The sequence below is a fragment of the Polyodon spathula genome, chromosome 6 (genome assembly GCF_017654505.1).
Source record: "Polyodon spathula isolate WHYD16114869_AA chromosome 6, ASM1765450v1, whole genome shotgun sequence".
In the NCBI taxonomy this organism is placed as follows: Eukaryota; Metazoa; Chordata; class Actinopteri; order Acipenseriformes; family Polyodontidae; genus Polyodon; species Polyodon spathula.
Genome location: NC_054539.1, coordinates 23,640,440 through 23,662,376, shown reverse-complemented (window position 1 = coordinate 23,662,376; position 21,937 = coordinate 23,640,440). Strand labels below are relative to the sequence as shown.

The window sequence follows — 21,937 nt, the reverse complement described above, 5'->3', positions numbered from 1 at the left end:
CTCTACTGAATCTGTACAGGTACGGTTATTGGGAGTAGTTTGGGTTTCCACTTGTGGTTTTGTTTTTTTAACACACAAACCATGAGCATGGACTTTTTTTAATGGCAGCTTAAAACATCATGTTTTAACTGACGAACCTCAGATCTGAATAACTGCAGCACAGTATTTGCTTTTGAATGGAAATATGCAAACCCTGGGTCACCAATGCATAGAAAAACATAAAACGTTCTTCCAGTTGGACTTTTCTGGATTTAATTTCCCTGTAAAGCAACTGGAAATGTGAGCAAAACTCATGTTTTATTGATCAAGGACACATGTCCATCAAAACTGAAAAGAATCCTATTGAACACATGCCCAGGGGTGCAAATTTGGCAGTATGGCACTTGAATATGGAGCCAGGGTATCTCCTATAGCACCAGCATTAAATGCTGGCACCAGTAGACTTGTTAATAATTGTGTTTACAAAATATAAAGTAGGTATGGGTGTGATTGGATATGGGCTACATTTTGTTAAAAAATATTGTTTTAAAGAGCTATCTTTGGGGCTTTTTAAAATCATTGTAAATGTACAACAAGCAAATTAAATGAGAGCTTGCCTTTACATTATTATAGATGTCTGCATTTTTTGGCTTATGTGCTGCAGGCCACAGAGGTCTTGCATTGCTCGTAAAAATGATGTTGCAGCGTGATAGAAATCCAGAAGGCTCCATTGAACAGGCAACCGCAATATTTTAATTGTTTTTCCTAAAACTTGTGTGGATTCTTGAACTATGACCACACCAACTGGTTTCATCTGACTTAGTTCCCATCTCATTAATTCATCTAATTAATTCATCTGATGTCAGTTTCCGGTACAGATTGTGAGAAGCAGCAGCAAGTGGCTCTTACTTGTGAGCAAAAAAGTGCAGAGTTAACCTGGGCAACAGAATTCAAACAAGTACTCAATTTACATGAGACTTCCCCTTTTAAGGTTAAACATCCTGTCCATCAGCACATTGTGTGTTTGGCACCACACACTCCTGATTCCTACTGATCACAAGGTTGACACCGCATCAACACACACATGTGATTTTAATTGGGCCTACCATGATTTATCATTCTGTATGGCATTAGTCCCAGTAATGAGTGGCATGCGTACAACTGCAAGAACATGACAACCACGCTCATAGACTTTTATGCTGTACTGTTTTAACAGATGCAGCTTCCTGAAACACCTTTGTTGCCTCAGGAAGTTCTTCAGTATCCTCTCCCTTGCTGTTTTATTTTTTATAATTTAGCCAACACGTGAAGCAACTTCTGTAGTACCAGTTGACTTAAATTTGTCCAAAATATTGCCTATAGTTCATTCTCGGGTAGTGGTTAGTTCTGAAATATACTTCACCAGAAAGACCGAAACTAACTTGCTACAGTGAAATGGATTACAGTTGGTGCCACCTAATCGGGATACTGATAATCTGGATTTCTGCTTAAATGGGATACAACTCTGAGAGACAGTTCTTCCCAATGTTATTTATGGTGTTTAATTGGGATGTCGCTTCGTTTAATTGTGATACAGTATTTTAAAATGATGAACGGAGATCGCTTTTCAGAGCAAGACAGGTTTGCATAGCGCAGTGAGTATGTGATTACACTGTGACTTGCGTAAATTGCACATAAAACCACTTTGAAAGAGCTGGAGGCTTGTGGTTTCTCAGGCTGCCGTTGCAAAGAAAGTTAGCGTGTCAGCATCACAGGTGCATCGCCTTGTGTTAAGATGGGATTTAATTATTTTTCATTTCATGTAGAAATAAAAAAAAAAAAAAATTGTTTAGGAATAAAAAAACAACGGACTTGCGTTTTAAATGATGTATTTAACATGTAATCATGATGTGATCTGATTTCATTATTTTTTCTTTTCATTTAGAAACAAAAAAGTATGACTAAGGTCATCTCAAACACCTCTCGTTTAATTGGAACAGCCCCAATTAAGCGGCGCTATCTGTACATACAGAATGTTTTACATTTTGCAAATTTCAATTTATTTGTCCAAATATAAAAGAGTGAAATGTCTTCTTTTTTCAGATTTTATTGCCAGGACATTCGTGCTTTTTCAATTTTGTTGGGTGATGTGGAGCCACCAGCAGTTGCAGAAGAGCTTTATAGCATATTGAGTTCCTATTCTGAGAAGTATATAAATGATGGACAAAGAGAAAACATGAGAAAAACAGCAATGAAGGTTTGTACTACAAGTGATTGATATAATAGGAACCTTACATTTATAGTGTAACAATGTAGGCCGGTGAAGTTACAGTAATTATATTTTACCATCTGGCTCAGCATAAAACTTGGAATATCACAAGTCTAAAATAAAAAATATTAGTAAAAAACTGAAAATCCAAGTTTCAAAGTCTCTTAGTATTACCATGGGAAAAACATGAGAAACCTGGGAACAAATTACTGTGTAAATGTATCATGGTGAACTTGTGTATGGGGAGGGGGGGGGGGATATTGGGTTGTTCAGGGAAGGGGTTAAATTAGGCACCAGCCACAGGTGTATAAAAAGGGTTGATCACAGGTGTAAATGTTGGTGATAGAGGTGGAGGTATGTGTTACTGTTTTGATGTGCTGGGTTTATGTGCGTGAGTTTTTGTAGACCTTTTGTTTTGGCCCGTTTGTCATCTGTTTTGTGAACGTTTTGTCTGTACTGTTTAGTACTGTCATTGTAAATAAACATGCGCACTAGCACTTGTCTCTGTCTTCCTTTCTGGTAGAAACAGCCTTGCCAGTGATGCGACCCTGTCACAGGGACTAACCATGAACAAAAATAAACATTTTTTAAAATGTTAATAAACTTCCATTAAAGGCTTCCATTAAATATCCATATGTAATTTTCTAATTTCAGTCTCAACCAGTGAAACCTTTGGCCAAGTCACAGACACAAAGATCACCTGTGAATGGAAGATCTGGAGATACCGGTGAGAGACGCTGGTTTTTTATGCACATACTTGTGTGTTTGGAAATTTGCTGCCAGTCTTTCAACTGATGATATCTAAAATAAATCATTTGAGACTCCTCTTGTAAAATCCAAAAATTACTGGCGTTATGCTTCTAAATGCAGGTGATATTGACCTGTACCGCTGACCTAACATGGCAGGTATTCTGTGGTTCTTAAGTTCTGTTGCAGGTGATGTCCAGTAAAAATGTATATCTCTCCATGGATCTCAGAGGAGTAATTCCTACAGTGTACTCCAAGGGAATGCTGCCAAAAATATCATCTTAAACCTTTTAGTCTCCATAGATCAAGCATTGGCCCAACTTTCTCATTATACTGTTGAGTGCCTGGCATGCAACCAAATTCTCGGAAAAGGCTGCAGCCTTAATGAATATGGAATGTGTCCTTAAATACAAGATTTGGCAACTTAACAAGGTTCCAAATTTTGTTTATTTTCTTAACTTTAGAGCTAACAGATGCAGAGTAAAGCTCATTTATATTTTGGTGTAGTTTTATACACCAATTGCTGCCATGGGGATTGGTTAATCTTTTTCCATAATCCGTTATTTTTAGAAAACAGGTAGGAAATGCATTTATTTTGTAATTATATATTAGGTTGGATCACATTTAAGAAGCAAGAATAATCAAAATCTTAGTGACACAAAATGGATCTAAAAATTCTAGAACCAATGTAAATAGAGCTTTCTGTAGTCTTAAAATCCTGGATAGGAATACAAGGTGCTAATAACTCCACAGAGGTTCACAAAAGTCTTATCAGGGTTTTTGGGTCATGCTTGTCGTGCTAAGATTTGTAATTCAAGAACAGTTTAAACTTTGTTTTTTTTTTTTTGTTTTTTTAATTTAACTATACAAACTGACAGAAAGATTTTAAAAATGCCTGCACCAAAAAAAATGTTAAGATGTTAAGATGCACCCCACAACCAGGTCAGAACATAAACCAACAAAATGATGCTTTAGATAACCCAAGTATACAGTGGGTTCTTTGGAAAATGTCCCCGGTACCTTGAGGCACATGACAGTATACCGAGGTTATAGTGTGGTGCAGCTTGAAGTGTAAAACCAGAGAGCTTTTAGGAATTGAAAGGGCAGTATATCGATGTTCCTTTACAAGATCATTTCTGTAGGGTATAGTGTGAATATTATGTTAACTGAAGCAAAAAAAAAAAAAAAATGCTGCAAAAAAAAAAAATGCTGTTTGTTAACAATCTCTCGGTTCCCAGCAAAAAGCTGTCATTAACCGAAAGTTGCCAATAAGCAAAAAGCCTCAGTTTTCAAGTGTATTTATCTGGAACAACGATATATACTGTACTTGTACAAATATGGCACTGAAATACATGTGTTTTAAATGTTAGTGTTAAAATAAGAACATGAGAAACATGAAATACCCAAACACAAAATACTTCACGCGTGTGTAGAACAAAACAAAGGGGTAGGCTTAAATAGCACTACTCATTGTCCTTACAATGAGTAAATCAAGCATAAAAAATGTGTTGTACTTAGTCAGTTCTAAAGAACACACTTTTAAAATAAGAAATTGTCCAACAGGGTCCACGCAGAGTCTGCTGGCAAATATTGTAAATAAACGCCAAAGGCATTTAATTAAAGTTTTACAGTGTGTGTGTCTGTGTGTGTGTTTATATTTTTATATATATATATATATATATATATATATATATATATATATATATATATATATATATATATATATATATATATATATATATATAATGCAAAGAGCTAATGTATCTGTCTGTGCCTATCTGTAGAATTGTACTGGAGGAACCTCACTTCCAGGTTAGGAAGCCAACCCGTTTGAATATACCTCTGTTTAGGATTGTGCATCTAGTGTTCTAATATCTATGGTCGTGTACATTGTAACTAAGACAAAGCATTTGATTAAGCATTAAACTAAGTACAGTAAATGTGGATGCCCCATCTCTAAAATAAGAAAACTCAAAATGATACTGTTTTCCATATGTAGACTATAGAGACAGAGTAATCGTGGTACAGTTTTCAGAATGTTTTGTGTTGTTTTAGTGCCCTGTCTTTTTTCCAGAGGCATGTTGCAATTGTTTCATACTGCCCTCTAGCCATCTCAAATTACTTTTTAGGGAGTTTGTTTCTAGACATTGCTATCTCAAGCTTATTTTGAGAACAGATAAAATATATTCCCTTTCAAGTATGAAATGTAACCATTACCAAATTGATATTTACCTCCTAAAGACCTGAATCATGAATAAGATATCAAAGCTGCTAGACGAGCCTATGATGCAGTTATGGCCTGCCCCCTAGGACACAAAAACACTGCGGTCACAGACCTCAACACCATTTCTCTTTTCAAGAACTGACCTGACAGGAGGAGCCGATCAGAAAAGTACTTGTTGCTTATAACTGTGTACTTTCGCTAATTTATGTGGTAATTTATTACGCTGTATTTGTATGAGAGAAATGCGTTCTTTTCTCGTTGTATTTTTCTGTGATTTCAGAGACTAAGTGCAGGCTTGACTGCAATACGTGCTGTGACACATGTGTAGTGAGAGCAGCTGCTGGGTTCAGCAGCGCTGCACAGGACCAAGAGGCTGCTTCGGGTGTGGTTGCTTGCATCCCTCCCACAGCACCTTGATGCCGTTTTGGTGACAGTGCTGCATCACCATTACAAGGGCTGTTAGTTCATTATAACAAGAAGGCTTCACTCGGTCTCATGTGAGTACTGACTGAGTGGTTTTTCCAGTAACTTGCACAGGTGGGCATCCCTGTACAGTGCTATCCGCAGTAACTGCAAACCGGTGGACCCCTACCGTACCACAACAGTAAGAAACGTCTCTCCCACAGCTCTACAGAGTGCTCTGTGTCCCTCACTCCTGCACAGCGCTCTTCCCTATCACCCTCTGTTCCTCATCCCCCTCTGTTTCTCCTCAGAGGAAGAGGAAGAAGAGTCACCGTTCCAAGTGATCGCAGAACTCGGAGCAGATGGAGGAGAAGCTCTGGGCAGCAGTTTTCCACCAAGTAACGGTGCTCGCAGAGTTACTGCATGAACGTTTGACTCTGCCTGCCCCTTCTTGTCCCCTTGGGATCCCAGGGGGGCTACAAGCACAGTTTGGCAGCAGGATGACATGACAAGGGTGCTATCTGCCCCAACAAGCAATGCTGGGTCTCGGAGGAGATCCTCAGGCATGCCTATTCAGCCAGTGCATTCGCCGCATTGCTGTGCAACTTTAATAGTATTCTGGTAGCCTACTGGTCCTATTTGCGAGGTCCCTCTTTGATAGTCACAGGCCCTCACCACAACAGCTGGATGAGCTGCGTCTTGTTAATAAGAACCTGCTCCGTCTGTCAAAACTTAACGGGCAGGCTGTAGGTATTAACCTGGCTGCGCTGGTAGCCGCACGCCAGCAGCGTTGGCTTTCCCAAAGAACCGCTGTTGGATGGCCTTATTACACCAGGGCATGCCGTCAGTGGTATTTACAGTATAATCGTAAATCTCGAAGAACTACTCACTTCTAAATCTTTTGTAGTCATTTTTGTATTACTTTAGTATAAATACATCTTAATTTGGATTCATATGTTGTTTTTTTCTGACTTTATGTGAACGAAAAGACACACATTTGCCGGTTTCCCATTGGAAATAGTGATATTTTGAAATATCACTGTCCTGGTCACAAAAGCAAAGTCTGTGGGGAATAATAGCCATTTTCTATACTTTTGAGGCATAAGCAATTAGGAAATAACACTTACTACCCAGGAACAAAAATTGTGTTACATAGTGTAATGACCACTGGCGGAGGTTTGAAGTATGAGTTTAACAGCGGTGGTTCTAGTATTGAATACCCATTCAGTAATGGTTACATTTCTATTTCAGGGAATGTTCACTAATATTAACCCATAACTTTTAACACCTTATTCACTTTCCTGCAGATTCATTTACATGTATTGGCATACTTTGCAGTGACAAGCATGCCTCGTATAGTACTTTTTTAATAGATGCAATAAAATAGCAAATTCAGTTGCCTGCAATGCCCTATTGACATTGCAAATATGTGACATTGCAAAGTCAATATGCAAGTAGTCGGTACTTTCACTAATTAACAGGTACTTGCTGACTGCAGTGGTTTGAACAAAAATAGAACATTCTCTCATCTTAATAATATAGTATATTTGTAATATTAAACTCTTTTCTCATTTTAATTTGTTTGCAGATCATCAAGTTGTAATATTTATTCATTAATACTACATGTTTGAGCTTTAGTGGTGTTCTGTGACAAATATAGAAAATACTAAGATGGTAAACCCGGAAAAGAAAAGAAAAAGATCTATTTTAAAGACTAAAGGCACACATTTATATGTGTGAAATGAGGTGGCAGTGTTTTTTGGGTTTTTTTGAGAAATAGTACAACTAGGAGGATTGAGGTTCATTTTATGTTAAATAGAAGTGCTTGTGACCAAAACCAGAGGTGCTGACACATCTGTTATGTTTTAAATTTCCAGATTACATGTTTCATAAGTATGTTCTTTTAAGCTTTTACACTTTATACAGTATGACCTAGACTACAGTGTGACATACGAGGCTTACAGTAATCAGGGGAAATTACATTTTTATTATATACAAACTTGATCCTTTTATAAAATGGCTGTATGTGTGCTTTGTACATTAACACATGCATTTATCATATACAGTGGCTTGCGAAAGTATTGACCCCCCTTGGCATTTTTCCTATTTTGTTGCCTTACAACCTGGAATTAAAATGGATTTTTTGGGGGTTTGTATCATTTGATTTACACAACATGCCTACCACTTTGAAGATGCAAAATATTTTTTATTGTGAAACAAACAAGAAATAAGACAAAAAAACTGAAAACTTGAGCGTGCATAAGTATTCACCCCCCCAAAGTCAATACTTTGTAGAGCCACCTTTTGCAGCAATTACAGCTGCAAGTCTCTTGGGGTATGTATCTATAAGCTTGGCACATCTAGCCACTGGGATTTTTGCCCATTCTTCAAGGCAAAACTGCTCCAGCTCCTTCAAGTTGGATGGGTTCCACTGATGTACAGCAATCTTTAAGTCATACCACAGATTCTCAATTGGATTGAGGTCTGGGCTTTGACTAGGCCATTCCAAGACATTTAAATGTTTCCCCTAAAACCACTCCAGTGTTGCTTTAGCAGTATGCTTAGGGTCATTGTCCTGCTGGAAGGTGAACCTCCGTCCCAGTCTCAAATCTCTGGAAGACTGAAACAGGTTTCCCTCAAGAATTTCCCTGTATTTAGCACCATTCATCATTCCTTCAATTCTGACCAGTTTCACAGTCCCTGCCAATGAAAAACATCCCCACAGCATGATGCTGCCACCACCATGCTTCAGTGTGGTGATGGTGTTCTCGGGGTGATGAGAGGTGTTGGGTTTGCGCCAGACATAGCGTTTTCCTTGATGGCCAAAAAGCTCAATTTTAGTCTCGTCTGACCAGACTACCTTCTTCCATATGTTTGGGGAGTCTCCCGGATGCCTTTTGGCAAACACCAAATGTGTTTGCTTATTTTTTTCTTTAAGCAATGGCTTTTTTCTGGCCACTCTTCCATAAACCCCAGCTCTGTGGAGTATACGGCTTAAAGTGGTCTTATGGACAGATACTCCAATCTCCGCTGTGGAGCTTTGCAGCTCCTTCAGGGTTATCTTTGGTCTCTTTGTTGCCTCTCTGATTAATGCGCTGCTTGCCTGGTCCGTGAGTTTTGGTGGGCGGCCCTCTCTTGCCAGGTTTGTTGTGGTGCGATATTCTTTCCATTTTTTAATAATAGCTTTAATGGTGCTCCGTGGGATGCTTTAAAGTTTCAGATATTTTTTTATAACCCAACCCTGATCTGTACTTCTCCACAACTTTGTCCCTGACCTGTCTGGAGAGCTCCTTGGTCTTAATGGTGCCGCTTGCTTAGTGGTGTTGCAGACTCTGGGGCCTTTCAGAACAGGTGTATATATACTGAGATCATGTAACACTTAGATTGCACACAGGTGGACTTTATTTAACTAATTATGTGACTTCTGAAGGTAATTGGTTGCACCAGATCTTATTTAGAGGCTTAATAGCAAAGGGGGTGAATACATATGCATGCACCACTTGAACTGAATTTTTTTAAACAAGTTATTTTTTTCATTTCACTTCACCAGTTTGGACTATTTTGTGTATGTCCATTACATGAAATCCAAATAAAAATCAATTTTAATTCCAGGTTGTAAGGCAACAAAATAGGAAAAATGCCAAGGGGGGGGTCAATACTTTCGCAAGCCACTGTATCACATGCAGGCTACTGTAAATGTACATTAAAGCTGGAGCTGTACCAGTTGTAAGTCTGAGGCCACCACCAAAAAAATCTTGCCTAGATTGTGAAGCAATGCAGACGTTTCTGATTTTAAAATCTGTGTCTCTGTACCCCAACAAACATGTTCTGCAGCATTCCTTTGACTACAGCTTTCCTAGTGAAGAGCTATTAGTTGAGCTCTTATTTTACTGGTCAAGTCGTTGTTCTTTTGTTTTAGTGGTTGCTTTGGCATTCCTTTTTAAATTTGATGGTAACCAGCAGGCAAATGGTTGTAGTTCCACTTTCAACCAGATTTTCAGCAATTACAATACAATACATATATATATATATATATATATATATATATATATATATATATATATATATATATATATATATATATATATATATTTTTTTTTTTTTTTTTTTTATTTTTTCGTAATCCACATAACGAATAGTAAACCACCTTAGTTTTTGAATGGTAAAAATGAAAAAAAAAACTGTATATTTACAAAGATTTAACATATTGAAAGTTATATCAGATCATTCATGCTTCTTTATAATGTTACTTTGAGTAGGTGTAGATTATGTTATATAGAAGGGTTCACCTTTAATTGGATGCTGACAGTAGGAGCACGAATATATGGAACTTACATGATAAGAGATGTAAATGTGTTCCATCAGTCACAGTTTCTGTGGCCACAGAAAAAGCTTTAGCAGTAGTTCCATATATTTGCATGTACATAATGCATTGTGAGATGTTCATCTTGGTAAACTGAGTACCTTGGCAGTGCCACAAAGGGAAACAACCTTTTACCCCACTTATCTTATTTATACAAATCTTATCTGAGATCTTTACTTTTTAGCTTATATAACTACCTGCAGCTTAATGTTAGTTACCATACATAGAAACTAAAAACATGTTTTGAACAAGCCGTGACTCCCCTATAAATCATGGTGTGGGACATACTACCTACTGTACTGTTTACATTCAGCTGAGCCTTTGAAATACGTATCTAACATTAATATATATGCAGCTGAGTCTACTATGTTCACAAACATCTTTATACATACGGATACTGGGGGTTTATTCATGTCTTAGAACATATGAAAGTTTACAAACGAGAGGAGGCCATTTGGCCCATCTTGCTCGTTTGTTTGTTAGTAGCATATTGATCCCAGAATCTTATCAAGCAGCTTCTTGAAGGATCCCAGGGTGTCAGCTTTAACAACGTTACTGGGGAATTGGTTCCAGACCCTCACAATTGTGTAAAAAAGTGCCTCCTATTTTCTGTTCTGATTGCCCCTTTGTCTAATCTCCATTTGTGACCCATCGTCCTTGTTTCTTTTTTGCAGGTCAAAAAAGTCCCTTGGGTTGACATTTTCAATACCTTTTAGAATTTTGATCGCTTGAATCAGGTCGCCGCGTAGTCTTTTTTGTTCAAGACTGAATAGGTTTAATTTTTTTAGCCTGTCTGCATGTGACATGCCTTATAAACCCAGAATAATACTGATCACTCTTCTTTGCACTCTTTCTAGAGCAGCAATATCCTTTTTGTAGCGAGGTGACCAGCACTGAACACAATATTCTTGATGAGGTCTTACTAATGCATTGTACAGTTTTAACATTACTTCCCTTGATTTAAATTCAACACTTTTCACAATGTATCTGAGTATCTTGTTAGCCTTTTTTATAGCTTCCCCACATTGTCTAGATGAAGACATTTCTGAGTCAACATAAACTCCTTGGTCTTTTTCAAAGATTGTTTCTTTAATTTCAATATCTCCCATATGGTATATATATAATGCACATTTGTACTGCCTGCGTGCAGTACCTTACCCTTTTCTATTAAATGTCATTTCCCATGTGTCTGCCCAGTTATGGATGCTGTCTAGATCATTTTGAATGATCTTTGCTGCTGCAATGGTGTTTGCCAATCATCCTATTTCTGTGTTGTCTGCAAATTTAACAAGTTTGCTTACTATACCAGAATCTAAGTCATTAATGTAGATTAGGAAGAGCAGAGGACCTAATATTGATCCCTATGGTACACCACTGGTTACCTCGCTCCATTTTGAGGTTTCTCCTCTAATCAGTACTTTCTGTTTTCTACATGTTAACCACTCCCTAATCCATGTACATGCATTTCCTTGAATCCCTACTGCATTCAGTTTGAGAATTAATCTTTTATGCGGGACTTTGTCAAAAGCTTTCTGTAAATCTAAGTAAACCATGTCATACGCTTTGTAATTATCCATTATCGATGTTGCATCCTTAAAATAATCAAGCAGGTTAGTTTGACACGATCTCCCTTTCCTAAAACCATGCTGACTGTCTCCCAGGATACTGTTACCAGATCATTTTCCATTTTGGATCTTATAGTTTCCATAAGTTTAAATATAGTAGAAGTCAGGCTTATTGGTCTGTAGTTACCTGGTTCGGTTTTGTTTCCCTTTTTGTGGATTGGTATTACGTTTGCAATGCTCCAGTCTGTCTGTACAACCCCTGTGTCAAGAGACTGTTGCATGATCTTGGTTAATGGTTTGTAAGTAACTAATTTAATTTCTTTGAGTACTATTGAAGATTTCCTCCAGCCTAGGGGATTTGTTTATTTTAAGAGCTCCTAGTCCCTTTAACACTTCTGCCTCGGTTATGCTAAAGTTATTTAAAACTGGATAGGAACAGGTTGACGTGGGGCATGTTGTCCGTATCCTCCTTTGTAAAAACGTGCTTTTTTTTTTGTTTCTTTATCTATGATTTTGCCATTTGTATTTTAGACATTTAACCTCCTCTTTGAATGTTCTCTTGCTGCTATAATATTGGAAAAACATTTTTGAATTGATTTTAGCCCCCTTACCAGTGTTCATTTCTATCTCTCCTTTCTAACTTCCTTTTTGACTTGCGTTTGCACTTCCAAGTACTCTTTCTGTGTACTTTTTTTTTTTTTTTCCCTTTTAAATACTCTAAAGTGCCTTTTTTCGCTGATTTAAAAAAAAAAAAACAAGTTTTGGCAATTTTGTTTTAGATTTGTCTACTTTTGGGATGTAATTGTTTTGTGCCTCTAGTACTACATTTAAAAAAAAAAAAAAAAAACAGCCATTCTTTTTCTGTGGATATTTTTTCTCTTTTACTCCAATGGTCTCTGTTTCATACCTTCATAGTTTGCCTTTCTAAAACTGTAAACCTTAGCTTTAGTCATTACTTTTTGGATTTTAAAAATCACTTTAAATGAGACCATGTTGTGGTCTGAGTTTGCCAATAGTTCACTGTTTTAGTTATTCTGTCTTTGTTATTTGAAAAGACTAAATCAAGGCATGCCTCCCCTCTAGTCGGTGCCTTGACAAATTGTGTTAGGAAGCAGTCATTTGTCATTTCCACCATTTTAATTTCGTCTGTCGTGGTTCCCACCGGGTTTTCCCATTTTATATTGGGGAAGTTGAAATCCCACATTAGTATTGTAGATTGCTAGTCTTTAGTCCTCTGTAGATTTAATGTTTCTATGAATTTAGATACAACCCTAACTAAATACAGATGAATACATTATATAGAGTACTCCTAGGAAATCCCATCTGGACACTTCTTACCTATTCTGAAAAAAACCCTTTTATCTTTCAAGTAACTTTGTGATTGAGCAACCAAGAAAATCCATTGAAAAAATATTAATAAAAAAACTGACACTGTACTGTTTGAAACCAATCTGTACATTATGTATTGTGTCATTTAAAGTTTTATGTAGCTCTTAACCCTATTCATATCAATATTTAATCTATCCCTTTATACAGTTTGATGTTACAATAAAAAATGATTTAGTGTACTGAACTGGTTCAGTATCAAGGTTGATCAGCTTGCCATGCAAACCTAAGGTGGGGTCACTAACATAAAGATACCTTTAATGGACTTCTTCAGTAAAAATAAGTGAACAGCGCCGAACACTCATATTAATGTAATACTAAACTTTTTTTTCTTTGGTGCAGTAACTGACAAGTTTATTGGAATGAATGCACTGCCATCTAGTGTTTTAAAGTGTACATCAAAGTATGCTTGTTAAAATGTTTTCAAATTAATAAACATTCCTTGAAAAATTACAGATTGGCAAAGGTCTAGACACTGAAGGAAGTAGATGCTGTTGATATATTATACAGTACCTTGTGTTATTCCTAAAAGTAATTTGAGAAAGATCTGATCTGTTTTTATTGCCTTGATTCCTGAGTTGTAACAAAGCCACTGTTGCTAGTGGTATTTAATTTGCTTGTGGCAAACAGGGAAATGTTTGGGGATGTGAACAGACAGTTAAGGCCTGGTCACATGGGTGACTTTTGTCGACGGCAACAAGAGGAACACATTTGTTGCCTGCGTGTTGCCTTGCAGTTTGCGGTGGTCACACGAGAGACACGCATGCAGTCGACAAGCTGGCAACACACAGGCAACAACGTAATGCAAACCAATCACAATGCACGAGACATAAACATGCTGCAAAGGAATACTACGAAAAATATACTATTGCATTATAGCAATTTTTTTTACTGTTAAAATGAAAGATGTTATGATTTGGCGTTAATGTAGGAATGACAGGCATACTGCATACATGGCAAATTAATTTTAAAATAAAGCATATTTTTAAAAATACGCTACACATGTATTTTATTATTGTATAATTGTATTAACTCCATAACTAAATTCCATAACTTAAATATATTATTGTAATCTTGGACATTTAACATTCGCTTATCCACATATACACTATATTGCATATCTATAGACAACATATAATTAATTGGATGAAATGCAGGAATATCGTGTACTTTGTCTGTCTGACGTTATGGACTAACCTTATCATGTGACACTACTATCAAAATTGATTGGCACTACTATCAAACACTACTGACACTATTATTGATTGACACTACTATCAAAAATGTTGCCTGAAAAATAGAACATCGTCCTAAGTGGGAGACATGTCGCCGGTGTGTCACTGGAGTGTTGCCTGGGGTGACAAATCAGCAACATCTGTTGGCCCCCTTGTTGCCATCAACAAAAGTCGCCTGTGTGACCAGGCATTTAAAGTGAAGTTGTTGATTTTTTATTTATTAGTTTCTTACTCAAATGTGGGTAAACAACCTCAGTTCTTAATGTATGGTTGTTGTCCTGTTTTGATTGAATGTCTAAACAGTGTCACAAAATATCTAATTTTTTCTCTCTGATCATGTAAAAGGTACATTTTCTAGTTTCATTTTCTAAGAAACATCTTGCACATTGACCAAGTCGTACCCAACAGTATACCTCTTACTTTTTCTAATAAGTATACATTATTAGTTATTGCTTGTATTTGGTAAATAGGAACATGTTAAGAAGCTGGTTGAACCAACTAGATATATTCTAAAACTAGGTGTGCAGTCATTTGACATTTTGTTGTATTTATTGTTGATCCTCTAACATTTTGAGCACTAATTTAAGGCCCTGTACACACTATGCTTTTAAACTGTATTAGTTACCTTTAAACCGGCTTAAAAGTGTTAAATACGGTTTCCGTCCACACTACACAGCGTTTAATACTGTACTTGAGAATAGGACTCGAGACCACCACAGGAGCTAGTCTCGAGTCTGGTTCTAATAAGATTACATCAGGTAGTGCAGTTTATCAGTAGTGTGGACGCTGTAATATCGTTCTACATTTTTTGTGTATCCTCCAGTGTCCCAAAATGCTTTGTGGTATGCTTGGTGAAATACTGGCACCTGAAGGACTTGCTGTCAGTGTACACTCTGCAGTGGGTATTCATTTGTATGCTTAAAGAAATGTCAGGGCGTCTCTGTTAAACTAGTGAGAAAAATAACAAAAGCACAACATTAAATTAGGCAACTGCAAAAATGAAATGAACAATTCATGTCATTTGTCAGCTCTGTTTCAAATAAAATTAAGGGGACTAGAATTAGGCGCAGAATATACCAAGCATCAAAAGAAACTTATCACTATTATAACACATTTATTTTCAAAAACAAATAAGGTATATAAATGATGGACATTGACAAAATATATGTTGTTTCTTTTTAATCACTCGATCATTCATCCTTGACCATGACACGCTTGAGTGACTATAACTGAAGCATATGCATTTAATCAGTTGCAAGCTTGATTAAAAGCAATAAAGAAAATCACAGGGAAAAAAAAGAAACAATATGCCGCCATCTGTCAAAAAAGCAGCGCCTTCATGCAATCGGCATGTTGGAGGCTGGACTAGGGCAGCGTACTGTGGCTCGCCGTCATGGGTGCTCACAGCCAGCAATTTCAAACCTGTCAAGATGGTATAACCAGACCCGCTGTCAATGACACGCCACGAACTGGGAAACCAAGAGTCACAACACCTGCCCATGACTGACAGATAGTTTTGCAGCAACTTCGTGATGTCAATTGTTAATCAGCACAATAAAAAGTCACTGCACCTGCTCTAAAACAGAGTTTGGCAATTTTAAATTTTATCCAAACATAAGTGATAAGTTTCTTTTGATGCTCAGTATACTTGTTTTGTTTCATTTTAGCAATATGCACCTCTATTAACATGCACTCATTGCGCTGCTAGGAACTGTAACCGAACGATTCTAATGGTGTGTGGATGCATTAAGCACGACTAAACGTGAAATGACACTTCAGTGTGGACGCTTTGAGCTGCGTTAATTAGAACGGTTTCAAGTATGGTTCTCGAGATCAGTTATGTAGTGTGAACAGGGCCTAACTGTTATACTGCATTGCATTTCACCCTTGCTGTGACCTGTGCTCTCATGTAGAATATTGAAATGTGATTGCCCAATTCCTGTTTTCCTGAACTGTACTTTAACATGTAATTGTTTTTTTTTTTTTTTTTTTTTTTTTTTTTTCTTTTTTTAATCTAGCAATAACAGTAACTCAAAATTGCAAATAACTACTCTACATCACCCATGGCATTAAAAGCTAGTATGTACATTTGTGTATGTTTTTTTTTTTTTTTTTTTTTTAGGATGTTATGATTTCTGTTTCTATGGAAGCTTTTGGGGAGTATAACTTTTAAACATCTGGGGGCCCCCCATATAAAAGGAAAAACATGATGTGCCTAACTAAGTGCTTGAATTAAGCAGACCGTTATCCAGTTGCTACATTCAACCAAGCCCAGTTAACCATGTAATAGTTTCTTCCTTACTTAAGTACCAAAGCACACAATTTGATGGGTGTTCCCAGAGTTAAGTGTCCCAACTACCAAATGTTTGTGTGTTTTTTTTTTTTTTTTTTTTTTTTTTTTTCTTGCTTTATTTTCCTCTCGGGGGTTGACTGGAAACTTGTTTAAAAGAGCAGACTTCATACTTCTTGATACAGTATTAAAAAGTGCTACAAGTGTTCAAGTTTTATATTGATATTTTTATTTGAACAGTTAATGATGTCAACATATGAAAGTTGGACTAATTTTGATTAATACAGTGCAAAGGGTTGCTGCCAAAGTTGCTTGCACTTTGTAAAGAAGAACTCTGATTTATACAGAAAAACACACCATTCTTTGTATTATTAATAACCTTACTAGACTATTTTCTCTTTATCCACTGGGCATACATTTTTATTCCTATATGATAATATACAGTAAATGGAGAAATTGCCCACTTGTCCTCACAGTTATCCAGCATATACAGTGAGGTTACAGTTATAATGTCAAGTGGATATTTTTCACACAGTATTTTTCACAAGCAGCCTGCCAACTAGGCTATTAACATTGGTGACAGTGTTAAGGGTGACTACTTGACTTTGCACTTCCATGACTTTGTTCTTCAAATAAAAGGCTTGCACATTTATAATATTGATTTAGATATAAAGACCATGATGCTTACTCTCTGTTGCGATTTTAATGAAACACTGGCTATATTTACAAGGAAAAATAGGTAGCATACTGGGAATGTAGTGCTTTTATTACATTAAAAAATCTACTAGACCCTGTCCTTTCTTTATTATTATGATATGGCTTACAACAAACTTCTAAGTACCACACCGGGGGTGTCATTAAATGGTAATTAGAGGGGCTATGCTAATATTCCGTATGTCAATCATAAAAAGAACCATGCTATAAATGAAATGTGCATTGTATTAAAAATGGCATTAACTACAACTTAATAATGTTCTACAATATATTATATAATGTATTGTATTTATATGCCTCATCATGGCCGTCAAGTTACAGTTGTAACTGGATCATTCTACTTGTCTCAAAGTGATTAGATGTAATTTGTTGTGTGTGTGTGTGTGTGTGTGTGTATATATATATATATATATATATATATATATATATATATATATATATATATATATATCTAGATATATATATATATAGGTATGTGTTTGGGTAAAATGAACATTTTTGTTTTATTCTATAAACTACTGACAACATTTCTCCCAAATTCCAAATAAAAATATTGTCATTTAGAGCATTTATTTGCAGAAAATGATAACTGGTCAAAATAACAAAAAAGATGCAGTGTTGTCAGACCTTGAATAATGCAAAGAAAATAAGTTCAGATTCATTTTTAAACAACACGATACTAATGTTTTAACTTAGGAAGAGTTTAGAAATCAATATTTGGTGGAATAACCCTGATTTTCAAGCACAACTTTCATGCGTCTTTGACATTGATGTTGGGTGACTTTATGCCACTCCTGGCGCAAAAATTCAAGCAGCTCAGCTTTGTTTGATGGCTTGTGACCATCCATCTTCCTCTTGATCACATTCCAGAGGTTTTCAGTGGGGTTCAGGTCTGGAGATTGGGCTGGCCATGACAGGGTCTTGATCTGGTGGTCCTCCATCCACACCTTGATTGACCTGGCTGTGTGGCATGGAGCATTGTCCTGCTGGAAAAACCAATCCTCAGAGTTGGGGAACATTGTCAGAGCAGAAGGAAGCAAGTAACTCAGAATTGCCTTTAAGAAGTATATATCAGCAGGTATTAAATTAATCTTGTATTTGTTTCAAAATCATAAAAACTGTCCTTCCCTCACTGAGTACCAATCAATGGCATCTTCCGCATCGAGTGTTTTAAAATCCATCTGGAAGTGAATTTTTCTCTCATCCAGGGCGCTGACATTTTCACTGCTGTACCGAGGCCATAAATTAACAATGGAAATTTTGGATTTTTGGAAATACACTTAAAGCTGTCATACTAAATCTAAATCCATGTGGCTTCATTGAAACTTCTCCTCTAGCGGATACTAAATGTTTTATCATACAGTATAACTAAGACTCATTGTGTGACCCCGAGCAAGTCACTTAACCTCCTTGTGCTCCGTCTTTCGGGTGAGACGTTCTTGTAAGTGACTCTGCAGCTGATGCATAGTTCACACACCCTGGTCTCGTATCTTGTAAAGCACTTTGTGGTGGTGGTCCACTATGAACGGCGCTATATAAAAATAAAGATTGTTGTTATTATTATCATTAGACAACTTCAGATACATTACTGGGTGATAGTGGATCTGAAATGATATAGTAAGTGCAGTTTCCTTGAGTTTACGTGACCTGGACACTTTTCTACCTAATTCAACACCCATCACAGACAAGCTCAATGTTGTACCAAACTTCACAAGATCTCTTATACAATAGAGGCACCTCAAACACAACTAATTAACTTCCAAACAATATTTCTATATTTACAGCTGGTTCTTTATCTACTGAGCATCAGTCTTTATTATTATATTAAAGGTGCTGGTAGCTGTGTCGCACATAATATCTTGCCTCACTTTACTAATTTTAAAATATGCCAGAGCACATAACCTCATTCTCTAAATTGCCTTTTTTGTTTCTGAATGATGGAGACCCCTTGTGTGTGCGTGCGTGTATTTGTTTGTTTGCTTGCTTGTTTGTTTATATTCTCCCTCGGACACAGGGTCAAGTAAATGACATCATCTTCCACGACAGCATATTAATTGGATTGGGGTCAGTATTGATGTGTTCATTTTAAATCAGCTGTAAAGAGACGATACAACGTAGGTTTCTCCATAGTTGATTATATTTGAAACCACTTCAGTTAACTTTTCATGTCTTGTTAAAATCCTCCAGCTACCTATGAAATGTAAATACTAACACATCTCTGTATTTACAGGGAGATCATTCGGAGGTCCTGGACGTTCTGTAGTTGTTACGGCTCTGTATTCTTATGAAGGGCAACAGCCAGGGGACTTGAGCTTCCAAGCAGGAGACAAAATCACAGTAATCACAAAAACAGAGTCCCAGTACGACTGGTGGGAGGGAAAAATAAGGCAGGAGGTTGGAATATTTCCTGCAAACTTTGTGTCCGGTTCTTAAACAAAGCCCCTTCACTGTCTTTCTCATGAATAAGGGTTTGCTTTAAAAAAAAAAAAAAAACACTTGTGTTGCTTGCTAATTTAAAGCAACTGCCCAAAAATCATTTAAGTATACAGTATGAATGTGTATATGTTAAGCTATTTTCTATTTTAGTTACCTTTTTTTTCCTTTTACGTCAAATTGATTTACAGAAGTGCCTGTTGGTGATAAAATAATGTTGATTTAAGGGCTTATCAAAATGTTTGTAATATCAATACATTTTTACGTCCTATGGGGCTCAAAAAAATTCTGTCATTTCTGAATGTACTTCAAAATCTATTCTTACATTTAAGAGGAGAAAAAAATGTGTATTGTTTACAAACAGGGTTTTGGGATGCAGTGGTGGTGCTTGAGGTTCTAATAATTATAAATATGTGCACTCATTTACAATAAAGCTATGTAATTAAAAAAAGGATTTTCAACTCATACAGGCTGGATTTGTTACTGCAAGAAAATATCTGTTAAAGATTTTATGAGGTTTTTAATTATGTAACAAAAGTGAAGGTGAATTATTGTTATGTGTGGTTTATTTGATAAACTTTGAAACATAAAAGGCTGTTTTCTGTGTCCCCATAATATTACTGGTCACCCATGCAACTGAAATTCCAAAAATACAGAATTGGATGGAAATTGACCAATACTCAAAACTTTAATTTTATGGTTAATCTTTTAATAAGCTACACTAAGTATGTTTACAAAGTCCCTTCTAACAAAAAGAACACTACATCAACATTGTATACTTTTCCACAACAATTAGTAGAATAAATAAGGCCATATTTTTAGCTCCAATCAATATTAGTAGTATTATATTTCCTAGGCCTAAAGAGAAGGTGTTTTTACAGATACACTTGTTATTATCTACTTAACAATATAACTTTCCGTAACAGCAGATTATATAGATCTTTGTTAATGAGCTTCACTCACTCTGGTTCGTTGCCCCTTTAAAAACCACTGACCCGACACACAGAATTGCAGTTTTGGTGCTTACACGCACTTTTAATAATGCAAACTAAACAAAAACAAAATAAACGCATAGCTCCTTCAGAGCACTACCTTCACAGACAGGATCACCCTGACTATCACTCCAGACAGCTAAGCTGTTTATTGGCAGACAAACACACAGGTTAATACACAGTATTCACTTGCGACTGCTTCAGAAACAGGGCCTGAGCAGACTGGCTGCACCCTTTTTAAACCCTGCACCTGGCACTGATTTGAATAACCACCGGGTGCGGGTGCTAATGAACTAATAAAACAATTACAAAACGATTAAATTAACCAAAACGTGCAAACGCACATGTTTTCTTTTTTTTTTTTTAGCAGTGAGGAATTAATCCTCTCCCTGCTCACAATGTTTTACAAAAGGAATTATATTTAAGTTTCACTGGTTAAGGATCCGCAGCTGACCAATTTTCAGCTACAATTCCGTTAACAAAACTCAGCTGGCAGCACATCTCAGGCGGAGTGTCTGGCTCTCTAATAAAGTATTTACATAAATATTTACAAAAGATGCCTGAACGGAAAATAAACAGAGCACACACATTTTCATCCTGCCATCTCCCATCGCATTATAAAATATCACACTGCAGGCAATAGCTTCTCCTTCTCTGGCTCTAGGGATGACATCTCCTCCAGCTCTGTCTTTCGGAATGTCAATGGCTTCTTTTGCTGCTCCGGGCAGGTTGTCTCCTCATGCCCATGCAGAAGACAAGAGGAGCACCACACTTACCGGGTCAACCTGCGCTGCTCCGCCTCCCAGTGGTCCTGCTGCATCCGGACAACCACGTCCGCCATGGTGTTCATAGCCCCCGTCAGTCTGGCATACTACTGATTTATTACCTTACGCTGGACCTCGGGTCAGGTGTACGAAATCCAGGAGGATCTCCCTGTGGATGGTTTCCAGATATTTTCTCCCCTTTGTTTCCAGCCATGGGGAGGACCAGGGGTCTGGAATCCAGATCCCTGTCTTTCGTCTCCCCAGAACAGCTGCCTCCTTTTTGCACTGGATCCCTAGCCAGCCACCACGTGTGATAGGGCACCACGCTGGACGAACCAAAGGCAGGAAGTGATGGGACTTCATTAATTAAGTCACTGGCTGGTATAAACAAATGTAGGAAAAAACAAGGGGGGTGCAAGGGATGCAACTGCATCCGGGTGCAGCTTTTGAAGGGCCCAAGCCCCATTTTTTTTTTTTTTTCAGAGCCCACTTTTATGACTAGACATAAAGAAGATCTAGGTATCGTCTATTCCACTGGGATTAGAAAAAAAAAACGTAGCAAGGAATTATTGGCGGGTTCTCAATCAAAGCACAA

General features: G+C 37.0%; 1 protein-coding gene across 2 annotated transcripts in view; it reads left to right on the top strand.

The window, feature by feature from the left end:
• The window catches only part of sh3yl1 (SH3 and SYLF domain containing 1), a 76,713-nt gene extending 56,504 nt beyond the window's left edge, over nt 1-20,209 (top strand). The window contains exons 7-9 of one of the 2 annotated variants that reach the window (XM_041252610.1): nt 2,062-2,215; nt 2,882-2,954; nt 19,384-20,209. In XM_041252610.1, coding sequence (XP_041108544.1) covers nt 2,062-2,215; nt 2,882-2,954; nt 19,384-19,586 — 430 coding nt within the window. In that variant the 3' untranslated portion in view covers nt 19,587-20,209. The remainder of the gene's footprint in view (nt 1-2,061; nt 2,216-2,881; nt 2,955-19,383) is intronic. The other variant, XM_041252611.1, reaches the window with a different exon arrangement.
• The last annotated feature ends 1,728 nt before the right edge of the window (nt 20,210-21,937 follow it).